This window comes from Patagioenas fasciata, chromosome 7 (genome assembly GCF_037038585.1).
Source record: "Patagioenas fasciata isolate bPatFas1 chromosome 7, bPatFas1.hap1, whole genome shotgun sequence".
Taxonomy (NCBI): Eukaryota; Metazoa; Chordata; class Aves; order Columbiformes; family Columbidae; genus Patagioenas; species Patagioenas fasciata.
Genome location: NC_092526.1, coordinates 47,418,886 through 47,441,564, shown reverse-complemented (window position 1 = coordinate 47,441,564; position 22,679 = coordinate 47,418,886). Strand labels below are relative to the sequence as shown.

The 22,679-nt window shown below is 48.0% G+C and overlaps 1 protein-coding gene across 1 annotated transcript; it reads right to left on the bottom strand.

Moving 5' to 3' along the window:
* Nucleotides 1-6,700: 6,700 nt before the first annotated feature.
* Nucleotides 6,701-7,627, bottom strand: LOC139828401 (olfactory receptor 14J1-like). Its single transcript, XM_071810771.1, has one exon. It carries the CDS (start codon nt 7,625-7,627, stop codon nt 6,701-6,703), a length of 927 nt encoding a protein of 308 aa, XP_071666872.1.
* Between the last annotated feature and the right edge of the window lie 15,052 nt (nt 7,628-22,679).

Here is a 22,679-nt window from a genome sequence, read left to right as displayed (position 1 = left end):
GGGAAGGTTTAGAGGGCATGGGACGCTGTGCAAGAGACAAAATGATCTTGGCTTCATGCCTGCAGGCCCATCAGATGTCAGTTAATGTCAATGAAAACTAAATTAAGAAGAACTGAAGACAAAGATCTGAAGCAAAGGAAGGTGTCAACATACTTTTCTTTTTTTTTCTTTGTGTGGAGGTTCTGTTGTTTGAAAATGAAAGAGTTTTCCAGAACTGGGCATGGATTTTGGACACAAATGTCTTCAGCTCCAGGGACACAAACACCTGGTGCCAGTGTAGGTGCCCTGGGTAACCCTGCCGTTCCACCTGCATTGCAAGGTGCTCTGGTCTCCCCAGGTCCTGTGTGCTAGACGCCAATCCCAGGTCAGCACCTCAGGTTCAGTGGGGCCCTAAAATGGCACTGGCTGTTCATGGTGACACAACCGATGACTGATGTCTGCCTGGAAAGGTGCACTTCTTTGGTGTTGGTTTTTTGGTTTTGTGGGTTTGTTGTGGGGCTCTGTTTGTTTGTTTTTCTGTGTGTGTTTTTTGTGTTTGCTGTGTTTTTTTGTTTTTTTTTGTTTTTTTTTTTTGGTGTGGGTTTTTTGGTGTGATTTCTGGTCTAATTGTCTAAGTGTTTTTGTGGTTGATTTTTTTTTTGTTTGTTTGGTTTCTTTTTTTTTTTTTTTTTTTTTTTTTTACTTAGTAAAAAAAACAAAGGAAAAAAGAAAAGCCACAAAAGTGAATTACGGAAAGTGTACTAAGGATAGGAGAAGATATACTGGTCTTCCCCAGTACTTCTGTTACCACCACTCTATTATTTCATCTCCTTCATCTTTCAGGAGTTTCCACCTCTCCTGATTAAATGTCCATGTCAAAGGACAACTTTCCAGCAGACTGTCTGGACATTTCCCTTCCCAGTGCTCTCAAGATTCTCCTCCACTTGCTCTTTGGTCATTCAGTTCCTCTCAACTGTCTGGTTTCTCCTTCGAGCTTCAGGGAGTTACAAACTTCACCCATTCTTCAGAGCTCTAATTAACATGGCAGTCAACATGTTCATTGTGTTTATTTCTATCCTTTCCTATCTCTCTGTCTGAACCAGTTCTTGTGTGGATGTCCCTTGTGGATGGTGGACCTCATCAGATCCAGCTTACACACACAGCTGAGGAAAGTGTTTTACTGTTTATTAAACTGTGCAGTGTTGACACAGCAGAGCAGGTGGGGCTGGTGCACAGGAGCTGCAGCATCTCCTGCAGAGCTCAGTGGAGAAGTCTGATGTGAGGAAAAGTGATGAGAGTCTCTGGTGGCCAATGAGGGAACCGGCAGACTGGGGGTGGGGGTGAGGAGCGAGGTTGTCCATACAGTGTCCAGCCTCAAGGCACTCTTCTCCTGCCTGTCCAGATGTCTTCAGGAGACCCTTGGGATCAATGTCCAGTGTAGAATGCTGCTGTCACTTCTTCTATACAATGAAAAATGACAGAAAACACCCTTGAAAGAAAAAACCCTCGTTTATGAGATCTTCTTTGAAATCTTCATCAACAAGTGTCCCATTGAAACCTCTCCAGTTAGTTCTACAAGTATTGAAGATTTGAATGAAATTACCGAAAGAAACACGACTCGTTAGGGCTTTCTGTGTTTTAATGAGCCCCATGGCGTATTTGGTGCTGAGTCCATGAACCTCAGATACCAAGCACAGACGGAAGAATCTGCTCAAGAAGTCCAAGTCAGAAGCAAACTCCAAAGTACCTTGAAGCATTAATGGGTTCCACTGAGGGCTGTTACTGACAAAACCTCCCAGGGGACTCATTAGAGCAGATAATTGGAGGCTGTGATTGCATCAGGCAAAGGCAAAGTGCAGCAGCTCTGATGCTGAGAAAACCCTTGGTTTGTTTGATGAAGGACAATGGCCAAACCTTGAGCCCCTGCCTCTAGGCAGGGAGATCCTGTCCCCCACGTGTGGCTCAGGGCTCTTCTTCGGGTGTGGAGAGTGTGATGCCCAGTGCAAGACAATGGTGTGACACTCCATGGGGGTGCAAGAAGGCAATGGGTGCCATAGCCACGACAACCATGTGTCTCCTCTTAGGCCTCACTGGCAGGGACATCAGTCACAGCTAAGAGGACAATGACCTTGGCTCTTGTAGGGACATCCAGCCTTGCCAATGCCCTTGAAAATGTCCACCACAGTCCATCCTACACTGTCCCAGGCTTGTGGCTGTTTCCCCACAGGCTGCAGACACCCCATGCGCTTCCCCACCTTGTTCTCACCCCAGTGTGTCCCCACCTGTGCTGCTGTCTCTCCATCCTCACCAGCTGTTCCTGGAAACACAAAGCCATGACTGATCCAGGGTCCCTCTGAATGACCACAGCACTGTGCTCAGAATGACATTTCTTTATCCCGAGCTCCACTCTGGACCTCCAGAGCTGCAGTTTCTGATGGTTTTCCTTTCTCATGCTGTTTTCCTCTACCATCTTGTAAAGAGATTTTCAAGATTTCTGAAGCTACTACTACCCTTTCTTGTCATGGTTTTACCACAACCACCAACCAAGACCATGAGAGCTGCTCACATCCTGCTCCCAGTCCCCAAGTGGGATAAGGGAGAGAATGGAAAGGGAAGGGAGAAACTCGTGGGTTTAGAAAAAAAAAAAAAAAAAAGAAATAAAACAGTGAAAACACTACTAATAATAATATTCTAAAATATACATAAAGTAAAATATATGACTCTCAGTGCAATCCCACACATAACTCCAGTTGTGCTGAACAGGCAGTCCAAAAGAAGAGAGCACCCTGGTCTTGAACAGATGATCCCAGCAAGAGAAAGTACAAGTGCAAAAGGCAGAGAGGCCCAAGGGCCAACTGAAAAACAGAAAAACATCATAAAACTGAACTAACACTGAACTCCCAATAGAATGGAACTTCCAAACAGAGCCAACCAAAGTAGTCGGCAAACGAAAACTAACTGGCTGGAAAAGGCATCTCCAGCTTTATAGTGAGCATGACACCAATGGTAAAGAATAGCTCGTTAGTGACCTGGATGTCAGTCCAGGTGCTGTCCTGTCTGTGCCCCCTCCTGCCAATTTGCACCTGCAGCTGGACTCCAGAGAAGTCCTTGGTTTCACTGACAATAGTCCAGGTAAATTAAATAGAAATAGATAAATTAAATTAAGAAAATATACTCAGTGCTATCCCCCGTGTAACTTCGGTCACACAGAACAGCCAGTCCTGCAGAAGGGAGCACCTTGGTCCTGAGCAGCCCATCCCAGCAAGAGAGAGCAAAAGGGCAACAGACAGAAAGGCCCAAAGGCCAACTGCAGAATGGCAGAACCGCAAAAGGCCGAACTGACATCGAACTCCTGACAGAATGAAACTTGTGAATGGAACAACCAAACCAGCTGGAAAACCCAGAGTAACGGATGTAACAAGACCTAAAAGCTGGTTCCAGCTTTAGACTGAGCATGACGCTAACCATAGGGAATATTTCATTGATCAGCCTGCATGTCAATCCAGGTGCTGTCCTTTCTGTGTCCTCCCCTGCCAATCTGCATTTGCAGCTGGATGGCCAAAGAAGTCCTTGGTTTCCCTGACAACAGCCAAGATCTCAGTGAGTTCTGACATTCCTTTCATAGCAAATGGCAAACACTGTGAAGCTGCTAAAAGAAAAAAATGAACTCTATCCCAGGGAAGAAACAGCGTTATCTCACTATTCTCATAGTAAATCTAAACAAAAGACTGTACTGAATGTGATGGAGAGAGGTTCAAAATGCATGAAGAATATTAACTCAATTTCAGTAAAAACAGCACATTCCCTCAGCCTCCCCTTCACGAGGATGAAGAAGTTTGGGTGCCTAACCACAGAATATCATTTTACCTTTTGGAAAATCTCATCCTCCTGATGTGGTCTCATCAGTGTGACTCTTTCTTCACATGAGGGATCCAAAAATCTGCTTGCTTGACCCTCAGTGTCATTTCAGTGACTTACATCAGGGTGGGCAGGCATCTGAACGCATCTGGAAGGATCAAGAGGCAGATGAGGAGGCACCATACGGATGAAGTGGAGGAGATGGGAAGATTTAATGGAAAGGGCTCAAGCTGGAGTTAATGGGTGTGAGCACACATTTTTGGGAAAGGCAACATGTGCTCATGGGCATATTCCTGTTTAGCACCACTGAGAACTGGCTGAACATCCAGGCTCAGAGGGTTGTGAGCAGTGGCACAAAGCCCAGCAGGAGCTACCATGAGGACTGAAGGACACCATATCCCTACCCAACATCTCCTCCCCTCTTGGGTGCCCTGGAACCATCGCAGTGATAATGGGAAGAGCACTGCCTGTATGGGGTGGAGGAGATGGGATCTGGAATGAGGGTCCTGGGGCAGTTTCTCCAGGTTGTTCATGCAGCAACAAGTTGGGCTGGATATTTGGAGAGAGGAACTCTTACTAAGGGCCTCCAAAGGGCATGGGGATGGTCTACGGTTTCCTGAATGCCTCCTTTTCTGGTGGAGATCACAGAGACTGCCAGCCTTTTAGAGGACCCAGGACAGGCCTTGTCCTTCCTCTGGGCACAGCTGGACCCCAGTTCTCCAGCTCAGCCCCAGCTCAGGAGCCTTGTCTAGGGGTGACTTTTGGGGTAAGGTTGACAAGAGGGGTGCATAAGTTTGTCTTCAGGACATGTGATGAGCACCAGGACTGAAGTACCAGAGCAAAATGATGTGGCTCCTGGGTGAATACTTTCTTCAGTGCAAGTCCTGACACAGGGTCCCAGACTTGCTTTCCATGCCACCCTTCACAAGGGATGATGCAGTATGAGATGGCAAGTGGAGGACACCAATCCTTCTCCAGCTACTTCCCAGGCCTGGTGAAGCACCAGGACAGCAAGGACTTCTAGCCCTGCACCCTAAACTCTGAATATTATCTTTGAGCAGCTGAACACCAGCATTTTTCTCTCTCTGGTGCTCCTGGCCCCTCCCCTGTGCTCCCCACAGCGCCCCAACCTGGCACTGATGCTCTGCAGAGCAGGTTGGCTGCAGAACCATGGGGTGAGTCCACACTGGTTGTGCTGCTCAGTGAGGGACACGGATGCACCTGGATGTGCTGCACTGTCACTGAGCTCTTTCCCTGGGATCTAAAGCTCTTGAATGGGTTCAGAGCATTTCTTGGGACTCATTGGATTTTCCACTCACTTCAGTTCAGCAATCCCTTCCTTGTCCTCCAGGTGCCCAGAGATTGGTGCAGGAAGACGTGGCACATCTTCTACCATTCCCTCAGTTTCTATCACTGCCATAGAGAGAAGAGCTCAGCTCTGCCCCTCCTGCTTCCCTGCTGAGGAGCCTGCAGCCCCATGAGCCCTGCCCTCTGTCTGCTCTGTTCCAGGTGAGCAAACCCAGGGACTTCAGCTGCTCCTCATACGGCTTCCCCTCCAAACTTCACCAAATTCGTAGCCTCTTCTGGACACTCTCCAGTAGCTTTATCTCATTTGTATCCTGTGTCCCCAGCCCTGCACACAGTGAATGCTCCAGGTAAGGCCAAGCAGAGCAGGACAATCCCTTCCCTGCCCGGCTGGCCGTGCTGTGCTGGATGCACCTGGACACAGGTCCGTCTTGGCTCCAGGGACACTGGTAGCTCTTGTTCAACTGCTTTTGACCAGACCCCCAGATCCCTCTCTGTAGAGCTGCTCTCCAGCATCTCGTCCCCCAGTCTCTCTGCACAACCAGGGTTGACGTGTCCCAGGTGCAAAATGGCAGCCCATAATATCTGACAGCATTGGTGCTCACTTGGGTTCATCCCACCTCTCGTACATGATGTTCACGCTCACATCTGTACAATGCACACGTGGACTTCTGACCTACTCATTCAGGGTCTTTCCAAGGAGGGACAAAGAACGTCTCTGAATTGGGGTGAGAGGTCTGGGCTGGAAATGAAGGTTGTGAGGGATTAATCCATGATGATTGGGGTAGATTGCATGGGGTGTCCAGCACCTACAAGCACAGCCCAGCCCCTGCTCTACTGGTCCTGCGGTCTCTGGCAGGAGGCCTGGCTGTGAGAGGTCACTGCTGTGTGCCAGCCCTGCACACACACACTGTTCAGCTGTACAATGGTGTTTCATCTGTGGGCCCCTTTCTTGGTCGTGTTTCTGGGAGTAGCTTTGAAGAAGACATAGAACTTGAGGCCCTGCCCTTAGGAGATCACCTTCCTATCTGGAAAGGCTGTTGTGAGGCCAGCTCTGTGACAGCAGTGCCCATTGCCTGTCCCTGCCTGCGCTCACAGCACTGACACACAGCAGGACGGGGACCAAGCTGCCAGAGCACTCAGGCCTTGCACCAACACAAGGGATGAGAAGGAGAGTGTGGGAGTGGAACCAGAACAGCTCTGAAAGGCCAAGCTCTGGTGCTCCCTGACAGGGTTGCCAGGCTGAATGCTTTTCCCCTTCTCCCATGCACAGGAACTGTCCACGCAGCTCCAAACAGGCCTTGCAGGAAGAATATCAGTGAAAAAAAATGGCAGTAGAGCCCTTTATTTTCTTTAAATACGCAGAGAGCATGAGTCCATATTTATACAGCCAGTGCATCTGAAAAAAAACAGCCAATGAATTAGAAAGGGGATGACAAAACTAACGTGATTTATTAAAAAAATAAACATCACCAACACACAAACACACAAAAGACTGGGCCTCTAATGAGCTACATTAAAACTGTTATCTGTTAAAGAGCAGATGACAGACACTTTGTTAGTTTTTAAAGGAATCCGTTAGTTTATTCAGGGCATCCTTGAGCTCCTGGTTCCTCATGCTGTAGATGAGGGGGTTCACTGCTGGAGGCACCACCGAGTACAGAACAGACACCAGCAGATCCAGGGATGGGGAGGAGATGGAGGGAGGCTTCAGGTAGACAAATGAAGCAGTGCTGATGAACAGAGAGACCACGGCCAGGTGAGGGAGGCAGGTGGAAAAGGCTTTGTGCCGTCCCTGCTCAGAGGGGATCCTCAGCACGGCCCTGAAGATCTGCACATAGGACACCACAATGAAAATGAAACACATAAAAGTTAAAGATCCACTAAACTCAAGAAGCCCAAGTTCCCTGAGGTAGGAGTGTGAGCAGGAGAGCTTGAGGATCTGGGGGATTTCACAGAAGAACTGGCCCAGGCCATTGCCCTTGCACAGTGGCAGTGAAAATGTATTGGCCGTGTGCAGCAGAGCAGTGAGAAACCCAGTGGCCCAGGCAGCTGCTGCCATGTGGACACAAGCTCTGTTGCCCAGGAGGGTCCCGTAGTGTAGGGGTTTGCAGATGGCAACGTAGCGGTCGTAGGACATGACGGTGAGAAGATACAACTCTGCTGAAATGAAAAAGACAAAGCAAAACATTTGGGCAGCACATCCCATATAAGAAATTGCCCTGGTGTCCCAGAGGGAATTGGCCATGGACTTGGGGAGAGTGGTGGAGATGCAGCCCAGGTCGAGGAGGGAGAGGTTGAGGAGGAAGAAGAACATGGGGCTGTGGAGGTGCTGGTCCCAGGCTATGGTGGTGATGATGAGGCCGTTGCCCAGGAGGGCAGCCAGGTAGATGCCCAGGAAGAGCCAGAAGTGCAAGAGCTGCAGCTCCCGTGTGTCTGTGAACGCCAGGAGGAGGAACTGGGTGATGGAGCTGCTGTTAGACATTTGCTGCCTGTGGGCATGAGGACCTGTGCAAGGAGCAAAAGACAGTGACAGTTTAGGGGAGACTTCTCTGAGGAAAATAAACGTGTTGTTTCTCAGGGAAAACCCCCTCCCTGATGGAGGGATGTTTCAGCTCATTCTGTTTCTACCAGCTGAAAAAAAACAGTTCATCACAGCTTAAACTGCAGATTGGACATCTAGTTTCCGTGAACACAGCTCTGGGTCAGGACCCCCTGAGCTGGCGTCAGAAGAAAAACTGACCCACAGTCCCACCCCAACCCCAGAGAGCAAGAGCTCCAGGGACAGGTGGAGAAACAGGGAAGGACACTGCAGTGCTACCAGAAAATGCAGCAAGGACAGAAAGGCAGACGGGCATGCTGTGGAACCTTCTCCTTACCTGGCTGCGCTGCTGCCACTCACATAATGGCACTGGAGAGCAAGTTCTTTTAGCACCTCTTTTGTGTACCACGTTCCAGGAACCCTTCACCTGGAGGTTCAGCTGCTGAGGTGGAGACTCAGGATCTGGACCCCATGGCTTTGGGGCAGAGGCTCTGCTGGGGAGGAGAGGAGACCAGGGGTTGCACTGAGAATCATGTTTGCACTGCAGGGGATAGCAGGGGGGTCCTTAATCCCCTTCCCAGCATTTCTGGTCCATCTCCTTCTCCCTGTCCATGTCTGTGCTCCTGCAGCTGTGTCTCTGTCCCTGGGTCTGCTCCCTGCCAGTGTCACAGACCCCGTCCCACCCGCTGTGTGCTCAGCTCTGTCCTGCTCACACCTCCTGGCACTACCCAGGGGCAGCTCTGTGTGTGCAGGGGCTCAGGAGCAGCTCAGACAAGTCCTAATGAGAACTGGGGTCTCAGTGTCTTCTCCAAAGAGAGAAATAAATCCCAATCTCCCACTGCACACCCAGACAACCAAGAGTGGAAAACTGAAAGCACAGACTCCTTCCGTTGCAGCTGTTGCTGTCTTGATGTCCTTGTTCAGAAGGACCCTCTGCCATGTCTGTGGGGGTGATCTGGAGCTCTGAGCAGCCCTGACCCACATAGCACCCTGCAACCCCAAAAGCTCCTTGCCTGCCCTGCTGGGGGTTGCTCCTTCCACCCACAGCTGCTGCCATGGGATCTCCCCAGGCAGGCTGAGCGCTGACCCTGGCAGGCGGCAAAGTCCCTGCACTGGCACAGCCCTGGGGTGCAGGGACCCTGCTCTGCAGGACAGCCCTGGGCACCCCTGGGTGCTCACCTGGCTTCACAGCTGTTCAACATTGCCTCACAAGAGCCCTCTCCTTACAAATCTCACCAGCTGTGCCTGTGCCAGTTTTAGGAGATGCCTCCAGAAGCCACAGCTGCATTGCCCTGCACCCAGAGACTTACCATGGCAAGGGCTGCAAAGGTTTCTCCTCCAGTGAGCTCTCAGTCATCTTCCCAGTCCTGACCACCTTTAATCTTTCTCTGCCTTGCTCATCTCCCTGGGATCCCCAGGCAGAGCCCTCAGCCCTGCTGCACTGTGCAGAGGAGCTGCTCCTGGGCAGAGCTGTCTCTCTGCAGCGCTGCCGCTTGCCAGGAGCTCCCTCTGTCCCAGGAGCCCAGCCCAGCCCAGCAGCACAGGAGCAGCCCAAGGCGCTTTAATGACCCCTCTGGTGGGTTTGGTGCTGTGTTCATGAACATCAGACCCTGAGGGGCAGTTGAAGAAAACTCTCAAGAAGTCAAAGTCAGATTCAAACTCTAAAGTTTCTTGTACTGTTAATGGGTCCCACTGAGGGAACCTCCTGAGAAACTATATCCAGGTTCGGTTAGAGAAGAAAACTGAAGGTCAGAAAAGAAAAGTAAAGATGGCTCTGATGATCAGTAAACGTGGATGTGTTTCATTAGCCAAAGGGCCAAGCCCTGACCCCCGGCCCTGGGAAGGCAGATCCTGTCCCTCCCACGTTGCCCAGGGCCCTTCCTGGACAGTGTGATGTGGGGTTGTGCAAGGCCAAGGGCAGGACTATGGTCCCACAGCTCCCAGGGTCCTGGCTGGGGACAAGGAGGCCATGAGGCCCCTGTGCTGGAAGGACAAGGTGTCTCCTCACAGGCATCAGAGGTGCAGACAACAGCCATAGCCAAGGGGAGAAGGAGCTCATGTCTGGTGGGGCTTTCAGCCTCTTTACATCCCTTGATCATCTCCACCACAGCCTGTCCTGTGCTGTGGCATCCCCTGCACCTCTTTCCCTGCAGGCTGCAGACATGCCCCCTGCTGCCCCACCTTGCTCTTGTCTGAGCATCTTCCTTCCTTTGCTGAGATCTCTGCATCTTCCCCAGCTGTTCCTTGAAGCACAAAGCCTTGGGCTGATGCAGACTCCCTCTGCTGACCTGCTCCACCACAGCACTGCCCTTCACAGTATCACAGTATCACAGTATGTTTGGGATTGGAAGGGACCTCAAAAGATCATCTAGTCCAATCCCCCTGCTGGAGCAGGAACGCCTAGGTGAGGTCGCACAGGAATGTGTCCAGGCGGGCTTTGAATGTCTCCAGGGAAGGAGACTCCACAACCTCCCTGGGTAGCCTGTTCCAGTGCTCTGTTACCCTCACTGAGAAGAAGTTCTTTCTCAAATTTAAGTGGAACCTCTTGTGTTCCAGCTTGATCCCATTGCCCCTTGTCCTATCATTGTTTGCCACTGAGAAGAGCCTGACTCCATCCTCATGGCACTCACCCTTTATATATTTATAAACATTAATAAGGTCACCCCTCAGTCTCCTCTTCTCCAAACTAAAGAGACCCAGCTCCCTCAGCCTTTCTTCATAAGGGAGATGCTCCACTCCCTTAATCATCTTTGTTGCCCTACGCTGGACCCTCTCCAGCAGTTCCCTGTCCTTCTTGAACTGAGGGGCCCAGAACTGGACACAATATTCCAGATGGGGTCTCACCAGGGCGGAGTAGAGGGGAAGGAGGACCTCTCTCGATCTACTGACCACCCCCCTTGTAATACACCCCAGGATGCCATTGGCCTTCCTGGCCACAAGGGCACAGTGCTGGCTCATGGTCATCCTGTTGTCCACCAGGACCCCCAGGTCCCTTTCCCAATACCACAGAATACTTGATGAATGACTTTGATGGGAGCAAAAATTAGATCATCACTGAATGTATAAGAGAATGACACCTTTTATCTAACCATCTGTAAGTTAAAAAGAGGTTTAAAACGGACTCAATTGAGAATAAAAGCATTTAATGCTCATTCTTCACCATTCCAAAGAACTACAGAATACCAATTCATATAAAAGCTAAAAATCTGTGAATCTCCCATTCCCTTTCTCTTGCATTACATACAGATAGACACATAGTAAAATTTGCACAAATATATACACATACATATATATATATATAGGCATGCATATATATATACATATAAAAACATTGCACACTTCCTTCATACTCTGTAGCAACTATTAACCTACTCACTTGTTCCTAATATTTTGTTGGCAACATCAAATAATGTTAATAAATATAAATTATTTTGCATTGTAAGTTTACTATAAGATTGAGGGTTTTAAAAAACCTGTAAATATATTATCTCAACTGTAGTCAAAATAATTCACATTAAAACCAGATATCAAAGCCATTTTTCTCCATAACATTGAGAAAACTAAATAGATATCAAAGGTGGAATATTTATTCAAATGAATTTGAGCCTTGGCACTTACTGCTGTTCATAATATCAAATACTCCCCAGCAGTTTTTTGTTTGTCAGCATCCAGTTCATTTGCCAACCTGTTGGGGGTGCACGCTTTCCCCCATGGTGAGGCTTATCTTGGTGCTGCTGCCACAGCTCTGAGGCTGTTGGAAGCCTTTTCTAGCTCCAAATCCAAGAATTAAACTAACCAGACCAAGTTGCTGCAGGACTGCTGCACTGATACATAAGTATGCATATCTCATGATATCGCAGGAAACCAGCTAATGTAGTTATTTTGAAAAGCCAAACAGACACTATCATTTGAACACACTAGTGAGAGCTGAAGTATATTAGGAAATCAAGGAGTTTTGAAAGAGATGTAACTTTGAACCTTATACAACATGCAGCAGGTGGTGTCATTTTTGAAAGTTTATTGCAGTACCAGTTTCCTTCAGTTCTGTTGGGATATACTCGTTTACCGAGACCCATGCATGCAATAACTAAAATCAGCAGCTATGTGAAAGGTTAAGCATAGGACAAATGGATTTCCACACTACTACCCAAGGACACATGATAAGACAATTTCTTCACAATCTAGCCACAGTGTAATCAGTATTGAGTATGCATACATTCCTACAGGGTTCACAGAATATAAATAGAAGTCCAGTTTGAAACCCCTTCTTTATTGAAAAAACTACCTTCCTCCCCACCGAAATAAACTAAAAAAAGTCTCTTTTTTTTTTTTTTCCCCTGAGATTACAGTATCTTATCTGCTTGAACACATCAGAGATACCTGCCTTACTGAAGGTTTGTCAAGACAAAGGAAATGCAATGTGCAAAATATCAGCAACGTTTATTTATACATCTCTTGTACTTAACAACTAATTCCCAAAATTAAGAAAAAACAAAACTAAGCAGAACTTTATTTTATACATCATATAAACATTTTGCAAGAATTATTTAATTAGCACAATTATGAGTTCCAAGTATTTTTAGTTTGTGAAAATGGACAGCTATCTGATTTAAAAATATGTTTCTATTAAACTACTATGCAAATTAGATAAGCAATTGCATATCTGGGGATAAAGTTGTATCATGCTTAGTGTAGTGGAAATAGTATTGCAGTTATGCTTGAATTATAATAGGATAAGGAAAAAGAACCTGCACTGAACTGTTAAAAAATATTAGTCCCTACAACTTAGTTCAACAAAAGTATTAGGTTATTCAATAGCAGACAAACTGTTACTTGTAGTGTCTACAATCAAAATTGTTATTCTAGGAATTTCAGTTAAGCTTTGAAGGTGGTTAAAATCTATTAACTCTTATGTTTTCAGCACTGAGGTTCATTAGGGATCAAAATGTTTATCTATAGGCATGGTCAGAGGTCTTTTATTCATACCTAAACAAAGCAGTTCATTTTCTGCTCACATCTACTTCTACAGTGACGTCAAGAGACAAAGTATTTCTCCAGCTGTGTGGCCCTGGAGTTTCATCTGATTGTCATTAGTTAGACCACATCTATGGTGTGCAGATTTGGTTGCCTCAATATAAGAAGGACATTAAACTACTAGAGTGTGACCAGGGGAGGGCAACAAAGATGGTGAAAGGCCTCAAGGTCAAGACTTACAAGGAGCTACTGATGTCTCTTGATTTGTTCAGCATGGAGAAGACTGAAGGGTGACCTCATCACTGTCTACCACTTCCTCCAGGGAAGAAAGCAAAGGGAGAGGTGCTGATCTCCTCTGTCTGGTGATCTCTGACAGGACATGAGGAAATTGAATGAAGTTGTGTCAGGGGAAGTTCAGATTGAACATTAAGAGAAGATTCATCCCTGAAATGGTTATCGGTTACTGGAACATTCTCCCCGGGGAAGTGATCATGGGACCAAGGCTGTCAGAGTTCAAGGGGTGTCTGAACGATGCTTTTAGTCTGCAGTTTAATTTTAAGTACTTCTGAAAGTAGCAGGGAGCTGGACTCAATGATCCTTATGGGTCACTTCCAACTGGAGATATTCTATGATTATATGAGTTTATACAAAGTCACATCAGAAAAAAAAAAAAAAAAAGGAAAAAAAAAAAGGAATAATTCAGGTTATTTAACTAACATATAGTGGTTAGCCTGTTCACCCAGGACACAGAATTCCGACATTACCATTTCCAATTTTCTGTCAACATAATTCACATTCATGGCACAATCCTTCTTGAAAGAATATCCTGCTTACCCAGTTACTGTGCTTTACACAAAAAATTAAAATATCCTAGAGATAGGAGAGTTCGAATTCTTTCCCTGCTGGTATTTCTCTGCTGTGAAATTAGATATTCAGGAGAATAAGAGTTTAAAATCAGGCTATTTCCCTAAAATATATTGAATTATACACTCAGGCAAAAAAGTCACATTCCTTCCTGCTCATGTCCAACCTGGACCTCCCCAGCTGCACTTTGGGCCATTATTTCTTTCTCATGCTCTTTCCCACTATGCAGAAAACCTCCACCACCTCTGAAACCACCCTTCAAGCACTCTCAGGCTACTCCTGCACTGCTGCAGCCTCCCCAGCCCTGCTGGGCCAAAGCAGCCCAGGTCCCTCAGCATCCCACACCATGTGCACAAGGTGCTGAACCTGCCTTGGCAGAGCCCTGCACTCTCCAGTTCCTCCCTGCTTCTCCAAACTGGGAAGCCACACACTGGCACACCCCCGTGTGTGTGGGGTCACACCAGTGCTGAACCGAATGGGATGAGAACTCCAGGTGTCTGGGTCCCCATGCTCCTCCTCATGCAGCCCCGTGTGCAGCTGCCTTGTTCATGGTGAGCGCGCACCACGGGCTGTTGTGGGGACCTTGGAGTGCCCAGGCCCTTCTCCTCAGGGTCACTGCTCAGCGTGTCAGGTCCTGCTCTGTCCTGATGCATGACGTTTTTTTCCTGCCCTGTGCATCTGTGATGGTGGAACCCCAAATTTTCTCAAGGTCTGGACTCTCCGTTTGCTGCAGCTGCAGCTCCTCCAGTTGTGACCATGGCAGAGACCACTCGCCTTGGGAGTCCCTTGTGCCACAAAATATAAGGGGCCCCAACCTCCAGGACTCTCAGAGCTTTCTGAGGGGTGACCACAAACGTTTTTCAAGGTCTGGACTCTCCCTTGACTGAAGCTCCATTTGATCAGCTGTTAATGTTTTCATGTAGATGGCTTATCCTGATGAGGCTGTTTCTCCCAACATAACACCATGAGGAGTTAGGGGACAGTATAAATACCATCTTCCGGAGAAACTGTGGGGTCTTGGGGATCTGATAATCATAGTGCCTGAGGTCTGGAGTTTCTGAAGTTTCCCTTTGTGCAGTAGGAATGGGTGGAGCTCTGCCTGGGGACAGACAATATCAGCTTAAGGTTGAGTCAGCATGAGAGGGCAGAACAACATGGGCAGTGTTGTGGTGACTGGACATCACTGGCTCACTGGTCAGGCAGAGGAACTAGATGAGGCCTCCTTCAGACAAATGAAAGAAGCCTCATGTTTCCAGGTCGTGTCCTTGTGGCAGACCTAAAATCTCCCAATATCTTCAAGGTACCAACCATCCAGGAGGGGCTGGAGCTCATTGACAACATCTTCCTGCCACGGGTGACTGAGGAGTCAGTGGGGTGAGGTGCCCTGTGGGACTTCACACTTACAAACCACAAAGTGTTGGTCAGGATGGAACAGTCAGGGATGGGAAAGTGGAGCTGAGGCTCCTGGGAGATGACAACAAGGCCAAGAGCAGGATTTCAGGAGAGCAAGCTTTGGCCTGCTGAGGGACCTGCTTGGGTCCTATGGGATATGACCTTGGTGTCTGCAGTGCTTTTCTCTCACATCTCCTCCCTCCTCTCTCCCACCTGCTGTTGTGCAGTGTTTTTTACCCTTTCTCAAATACAATATCCCAGAGGTGCTGCCAGCATCACTGAGTGGCTCAGATTTGGCAGGAGTGGGTCCATCTTGGAACAGCTGAAATCAGCTCGGTCTGACGTTGGTCAAACTCCTGTTGGCTTCTCAGAGAGGTGACAACTGTAACACAGCCACACTCACCCCCAGTTCCAAGACTTTGCCATGTAAATCCAGTTAGATGTTACAAACTACTTGATCATGGAGAAGAAATGGAAAAGAGCTTCTGTCAGCAACCTTAGGATGTCTCCAGTAAATTAGCAGGTTCCTATGGGGCACTGTAATTGCCCTGACTTTACCTGGCCAGGCAAAGCTGCAGGTGCGAGCAGTCCAAACGATCTTGGGCCAACTTCTTAACATATCTGCCTGGTGGGCCAATGAGGGTGATGCTCAACTGGATCTGGTGCTGATGAAGAAGGAAGAGCTGGTGAGGGATGTGAACATGTGTGTCCACCTTGGCTGTTGTGACCAGGAAACAGTGGGGTCCCAGACCCCGGAGGGGAGGGAGAAAGGCCAGCAGCAGAGCACAGCCTGGTGGGCTCCAGAGGAGAAGACTTGGACATACTGGGGGATGGTGAGCAAAGTAGGAAGTAGGTCTGAAGGGTGAAGGAGCTCAGGAAATCTGATCAGCCTTACAGGGCAGCCTGCTCCAAGCAAAGAATTTTCTCTCCAAGCACCCATGAACAGAAGCATTTATCTCATTGAGGGTGCTTGTCTGAACTGATGGAGCTCCAGGGCAAAAAGGCAGCACACAGGAGGTGGAAGCAGGGGAAGCTGCAAAAGAAGACATTTATACCATGGATGTAGGGATGATGGCTAAGATGCCCTGGGCTTGATCCTTGAATGGGAGTTTGAGGGCAGCAAGACGAGCTGGCATTGCTTCATTTGCAGTAAAAGAACAGACACCCTGTCTAGATCATGGTTCTGCTGCTGAACTTCGTAAGAGTAGTATCAGACAGGACTGAGGTTCTTCATGGCTTCTTTGCCTCCATCTTTCCCAGCAAGGTTTCCTGGGACTTTAATCCTAAAGGAGAACACCCAGGAGTGGATGGGGCTCAAGTCAGGGGTGACCTGAGCAAACTCAGATACCATTACTGAACAGGAGATGTGTCGTATGACCAGGTCCTTGAACACAAGTATCACTGTGCTCTGTTGCCTGAGATTCCCAGGAACACCTTCTGGTCCAGAGGAGTGTGACTCCTCTTGCGGTGTCCTGGCCTGTCTCCTCACTCACATGGTGATTTAGGCACCCACTTTTCCATTATATTCAGTCTTTATCAGGAGACACTCCAGAACAATTTGAAAACAAAACTGCTGAGATGAACAGCTGTGGAAAGGAAGGGAAGGGTGAGCAGGGAAGGAAGAAGAAGAAATACTGATTTCTTGCTGTTTATTATGGAAATGCTTTCTGTTTGGCTATTCCTGAAATCTCTCTAATCATCCACACCAGACTTGAATCTTTTAGGAAAATGCTGCACAGAGCCTTGTCTTGTAAGAGCATTTTCGATGTTAATGAGCCCTCTGCTGCCATGATCCTGAACTGCAGCTGCTGAAACAACGAACAAACCTCTCATGAAGTGAAAGGCAGAAGGAAACCCCAAGTTTCTGAGGGTGTTTAAGGTCCCACGAAGGGCCATCGCTGACACAGCTGTGAAGGAAACAACCAGTGCAGGTCCCTGTCCCTGGAGGCTGGTGAAGGAAAGACTTGGAGACACTGGTTACAAGTGGTGAGGACCATGTGGAGATGGCCCTGATGCCATGTCAGCCCTTGACGCTTGTTCATCTCCAGAATGGCTGAGCCCTGACCCCTGGGACCTGGCAGATTTTTCTCCAATGTTTTTCAAGGCTTTTCCTGTGGTCACTGTGAGTGTTTTGTGTTTTGGGGTGGGTTTTACGTCAATTGCTGTTGGTTTAACTGCAAGGCTCTGCTTTCTGTGGAGTTGAAAATGCCTGTGAGTTCCTCACCACTCATCCAGCTTCTTTCATACACCTGGCAATGGTCACCAAACACCTCAATGTCCCCGTCTCAAACTTGCTTGAATCCTCTATTTGGATCCACACCCCATCACTCCAGGAGGTTCATTCATCCACCAGGCTCATGGATGATTCCTGAGGACCATCCAAGTGTGGGCAGTGTAAGAGAGGAGCAGAGCAGGGTCAGCTCATGGGCCATGGCTGAGCACAAACACCCCAGCAGCAGCCATTCCCCATCTCCCAGGCACAGCCATGCCCACAAAATGGAAATGTCACTGCCATACATGAGTAGCCCAAGAGAGGCCTTTCTTCCTTCCATTTTCCCAGGAAATTCTTCCTCCTGTTCCTCCTCCACCTGCAGACATCAACTGCTTTCCATTTCTGGGCTCAGACATGGCTGGAAGGGTTCACTGAAGCCATCAGCCATCTCATTGCTTCTCCCTGACATGCCCTGACCCTCTCCCACACCTACACATGGCCAATCATGGTTGCTCAGGGCCTCCCACTTTTCAAAAGAGGCCTTGAACTTCCTGGTTCTTCCTGGTGCTTATTATAAACTTCCTCGCTCTCTCCAGAGTTCGTGGTGAGCTTTCTTGTCCATAACAGCCCCTTTATGACCATGTCTTACTAAATGGTTGTCTTTGTATGATCATTTGTGCAGAAAGGGCAGTCACAGGACAGCACCCAATATGTCAAAACTGATGCCGAGTGAAATGCCATAAAGCTCTGATGAGTTCCTCCTGTGTTTGTGTCTCTCCTGGAAGGAATCTGTCCCGAGAAGGGGATACAGCCTCTGCCACTCTCTGCAGAGGCACATGAGCAGTGTCCATGCGCCTGGGGAAACAAAGGGTGACTTTTCCTAGACCACCCTTTTCCAAACTAAATGATTCTATGATGTTATGATTCCATGATTTGGTTTGAAACCATTTCAATTCCCACTACCCGCAGCTTTCTTCAAGGGCGGTTGTTGTGTGGCACAGCTGTCCTGGCTCTCCAGGCACGTTGGGCACTGGTTTGGTGCCTGCACTGGGAGTTTTCCCCTTCCTGGGGTAAAAGGCTGTTGAGGAGAGACAGTTGTAGAGATTTGGGTCACAGGGGTTTGGAGCAATCCTTTCAAACTCTGAGCAGGCTGAGCTTTGGAGCCAAGGGAAAACTGATATGCTCTGAAGGATGTTTTTGAACAGTGCTACTGTCACTAATAACGGTAACAGGGAACTCCTTATTCTTGGTTATGCTAATGAACTAAAGCTCTTTAATGTCCCTCCAAGCAGTCATTCTCACTTCTCATAACAGATACTATGACTCAGTAGTTAGCCTCTTGTATGAAGTTTTTAGAACAGTGTTTTCTCTCATTTCTACCTTTTTTATCAATGAAAGAGTACAACTCTTGGTCAGAATTGCTCCCAAATTATCCCTCTTCCATATATTTTCTCCTTTCTTTTTCTGGTGTGAGAGGCACGTTACATAGGGGAGTTCTTTCCTTTTTAGCCATAGAAAACCAAGGAACAGATCCCAGGTCAGTGCAGAGGCACAAAGGAAGCCACAAACTTAATGTGGTGTGCACTGACACAACATCGTTCCCTGCATTTCCAGTCTCTGAAGTCCCAACTGTGCAGCAGAGTCTGGAGATCTGACCTCCCTTCATTTGCCCTGTTTGGCAGCATGTAAAATGGAACTAGCCCAGTCAAGAAGTTGGTTTTGATTCTCTTCACAACCTGGAGCACCACGTGGGTCAGGAGATGAACTGGGATGCTCAGCGAGGACTCACACTTCTCGGTTCTTAAAGTTCAGGTGTTCCCTGGAATCTCAGCAGACACGTCACGCTGATATCTGGGTTCAAGGAGCTGGTTAAGAGCCTCGTCTGCATTTCTGTAACAGTGGCTTTGCTGCCTGGCTGGTGTCCAGACTCTGTACATGGATGCTGACACCTCTTGAACAACCTGCTCTGAAAGGGTAAACAACATGGGCTGTTCTTTTTCAAAGGGTATTAGGACAGCAAAAAAGACCCTGGATTAGGGCAAATCAAAAGGGATGCAAAAGTTGTGTTCAGACCTGTTTAGTGTTACTTGAAAAGCAGCCCTGCACATGATGCGAGTTATTCCTGTGGTCAGAGAGAACCTGAGAGCTGTCCCTAAATGGAAAACATGAAGAGGATGAAAGGACAACGTCATTCAGGCTGGATGGGACCTCAGGAGGTGTCTTGACCAACCTCCCGCTCAAAGCAGGGTCAGACCAGATTACTCAGGGCTTTATCCAAACACATCTTGGTCACTTTCTGGGACAGAGTGAGTGCGCAGTCCTGGGAAACAGATTCCAGTGCTTGACTGTCCTCAGGACTGGAAAGTTTCTCCCTTTCTACAGCACCTTTCCAAGCCCAAACATCTAGATGGCTTTTTACTCATCTACTTACACACTGACACAGACCATAATATACTGCCTTGGGCACAAGAATATTGTGGGGGATGATGCTGAATGCCTTGCTGACATCCAGGTAACAGATCACCAGTGTTCTCCCCACGTCCACAGCCCTGTCCTTTCCTCACAGAAAGCAAAGAGGATGGACAGGCACAACCTGCCCTGGGTAAACCCCATCACCTTCTCTTCCAGACACCCAGAAATGGGGTCCCAGTGGACATGTTCTGGGGCAGAGCCCTTAGTTCCCCTGCTCACCCATTGGCCATTTTGAAAAGTGCACACACTGTGTGAGAGCTGCCAGTGGTCAGGGAGTCCCCCCAGTCTCCATGAGCTTTCCAAGATGGTGGAGAGTGGCCTCCCTGTGACATTGTCCTGCTGTCTCAGCTCCTGGGATGCTGCCCCTGCTGTCCCATAGACTGGAGAGGGTTGTGTTAGTTCCAGTTACCCTGACTTGATCCCCATCCACTGCTGGTTGTTCTCCAGATTCCTGTCTGCAGTCACAGAGGCTTGGGAGGCAGCAGTTTCTCGGAAGAGAGATTCTTCCTTTGAGAGTGCTGGTAGGAAATGTATTTTGCTGAGTAAATGGACACAATTATGTATTTTCCTATATATTTACCAACACATATATATATTTATTTTTCCTTATGATCACATAGAAAGACAGGTAACAGAGATCTGTTGAGATCACTGTCAATATGGCCATCTAAAAAGAGAACACTCCAATTAACCTTTTTCTCCTTCTTTCCTCCATCAGGCCAGAGTGGTCCACAGCTTCCAGCATGACTCACTGTGTGCTAAGGGTAAAAAGTGGCACTGACAGTCCATGGCAGTGGGTTGTTTGGTGCCTTTGACTCTGTACAAGACACAAGGATTGTCTTTCTTAATGCTGGAGGCTTTGGTAGGAGAGAAATCTAGAGAACATTAAAAAAAAATGAGAGAAAAACCAAATGGAAGATGTAGAGTGAAGGGAATGTATTCTTGCAACATGAGGTATGAAACGTTGTTGGTGTTTTAATTCTCCTTTCTTTGTTTTGAATACTTTAAATACCAGTGTTTTCAAAAGAGAGAAAACAGAGACTTTTCAGGATGTGCATCAAGAACAAGAGGAGAACTTCTGATCTTCGACAACATTTCCCTTCTCTGCACTCTCTCTGTTATCGGCACACAAGCACTTGCGATTGCTCTCTGGGTTTTCCTTCCTCTTACTGTTTGATCACTCGGACACTTGTCAACAACCCAGTTGCTGCTTTCAGCTTCAAGGAGTTAAAAGCTTCCTTGTCTTTCAGTAGTCTGTCTAATTCTGTCTTTAGCCAACTCTTTTATTGTGTTTATTTTATAATTTCCTTCCTGTCTACAACATTTCTTGCATGGTTCTGCCTTGGAGAAGGTGAAACTCAGTGCTGGCAGTTTGTCCTTTGTGTGCAGTTGAGGAGTGTTTTTTCTTTTAATCACAACTCTCATCAGTTGTATTTTGTTTGTTCAAAGGTAAAGCAAAGTCCCTGTTTGCTGTGTGCAGCCAGGTCTCCAAGGAGAGCAGGTGGGAGCTGGTGCAAAGGAGCTGGCACATCCAGCTGCAGACTGCAGTGGAGAAGTCTGGTGTAAGGAAAAGGGATGCAAGGCCCAGGGGGGCCAATGAGAGAAACGATGGGGTTGGGGAGGTGAGGAGCAAGGTTGTGCACACGGTGTGAGAGCTCAAGGGACAGCTTCTCCAGCCAGTCCAGACCTCCTTAGGAGAGACCCTGGATCCACATCAGATAATGCTGCAATCACCTCTTCTGCAAACTGAACAGTAATAAAATACACCCTTTACAATAAAAAAGATATTTTTTATTAGAAGCTCTTTAAATCTTTCGCCATGATTACAAAAAGAAAGCTTTCTAATTCACAGTACAAGACTGGAAGGAAATTACAAGAAGATACATGGTTTGTTAGAGCTTTCTTCTCTGTAATGAGCCCCATGGAGCATTTGGTGCTGAGTCCTTGAACATTACTCAGGTGCTGAGAGGAGATTGCACAAACCTTTCCGGAAGTCAAAGCCAGAAGAAAAAGTACTAAGTACCTTGAAGTATTAATGAGTTCCACTGAGGGCAAGTACCAGCAGAACCTCCCCAGGGACTCCTTAGAGCAGAGGATTGGAGGCCATGATGGCAGATAAACAAAGGGAAATGTGCAGGCAGCTGAGGTGCTGAGATCACCCTGGTTTAGCTGGGTGAAGCAGAGAGGCCAAGGCCTGACCCCCAGCCCCTGGGAAGGCAGATCCTGTCCCTCACACATTGCTCAGGGCTCTTCCTGGGCCAGGGGGATGTGGGCTGTGTGATGCTGAGTGAAGGACAATGGTGTGACAGCTCCCAGCCTTCCTGGGGGTGTGCAAGGAGGCCATGAGGTGCCCCAATGCCTGAGGACAATGTCTCCTCACAGGCCTTGGTGGCAGAGGCGATGGCCATAGCCAAGGGGACAAAGACTTGGGTTCTCTTGGTGACATCCAGCCTTGCCAGTGCCCTTTGCCATCTCCACCACAGGTTGTCCTACAGTGTCCCACTGCAGGCTGTAGTCACCCATCTCACTTCCTCCCCTTGCTCTCACCCTGGTATTTCCATACATTGACTGATGTGTCTCCACTCTCATGCTTTGTTCCTTGAAACAAAAGGAGATGGACTGATCTCCTGCTCCTTCTGGGTGATTTCTCGTGCTCTGTGTTATGTCACAGAAGATGAGAATTAAGATGTTCAACAGTGTTGTCCAAGTGCTGGTCACTGAGAGATGACACCAGTAACTGACTGCACAAAGGACTTTGTACCACTGATGATATTTGGGCTTGATGGTTCAGCCAACTTCCCACCCAGCATCCACTTCCTGAGCCCCATAAGCACCACTCTGGCCAGAAGCAGACCATGGCTGAGCTTTGCAAACACCCTGTACACAACATGCCTTTCTTTCCCATGTCCATTTGGGTTCAGCAATCCCTTCCTTGTCCTTCACATTCCTGGAAATGGCTTCAGGACCACATGTCCCATCCCCTTCCCAGGGAGGGACGTAGGGTGGCCAGCCTGTAATTCTCCCAGTTCCTATTCCTGCTCTTCTTGAAGATGGGTCTGCATTTTCTAAAGACCCCAGAAC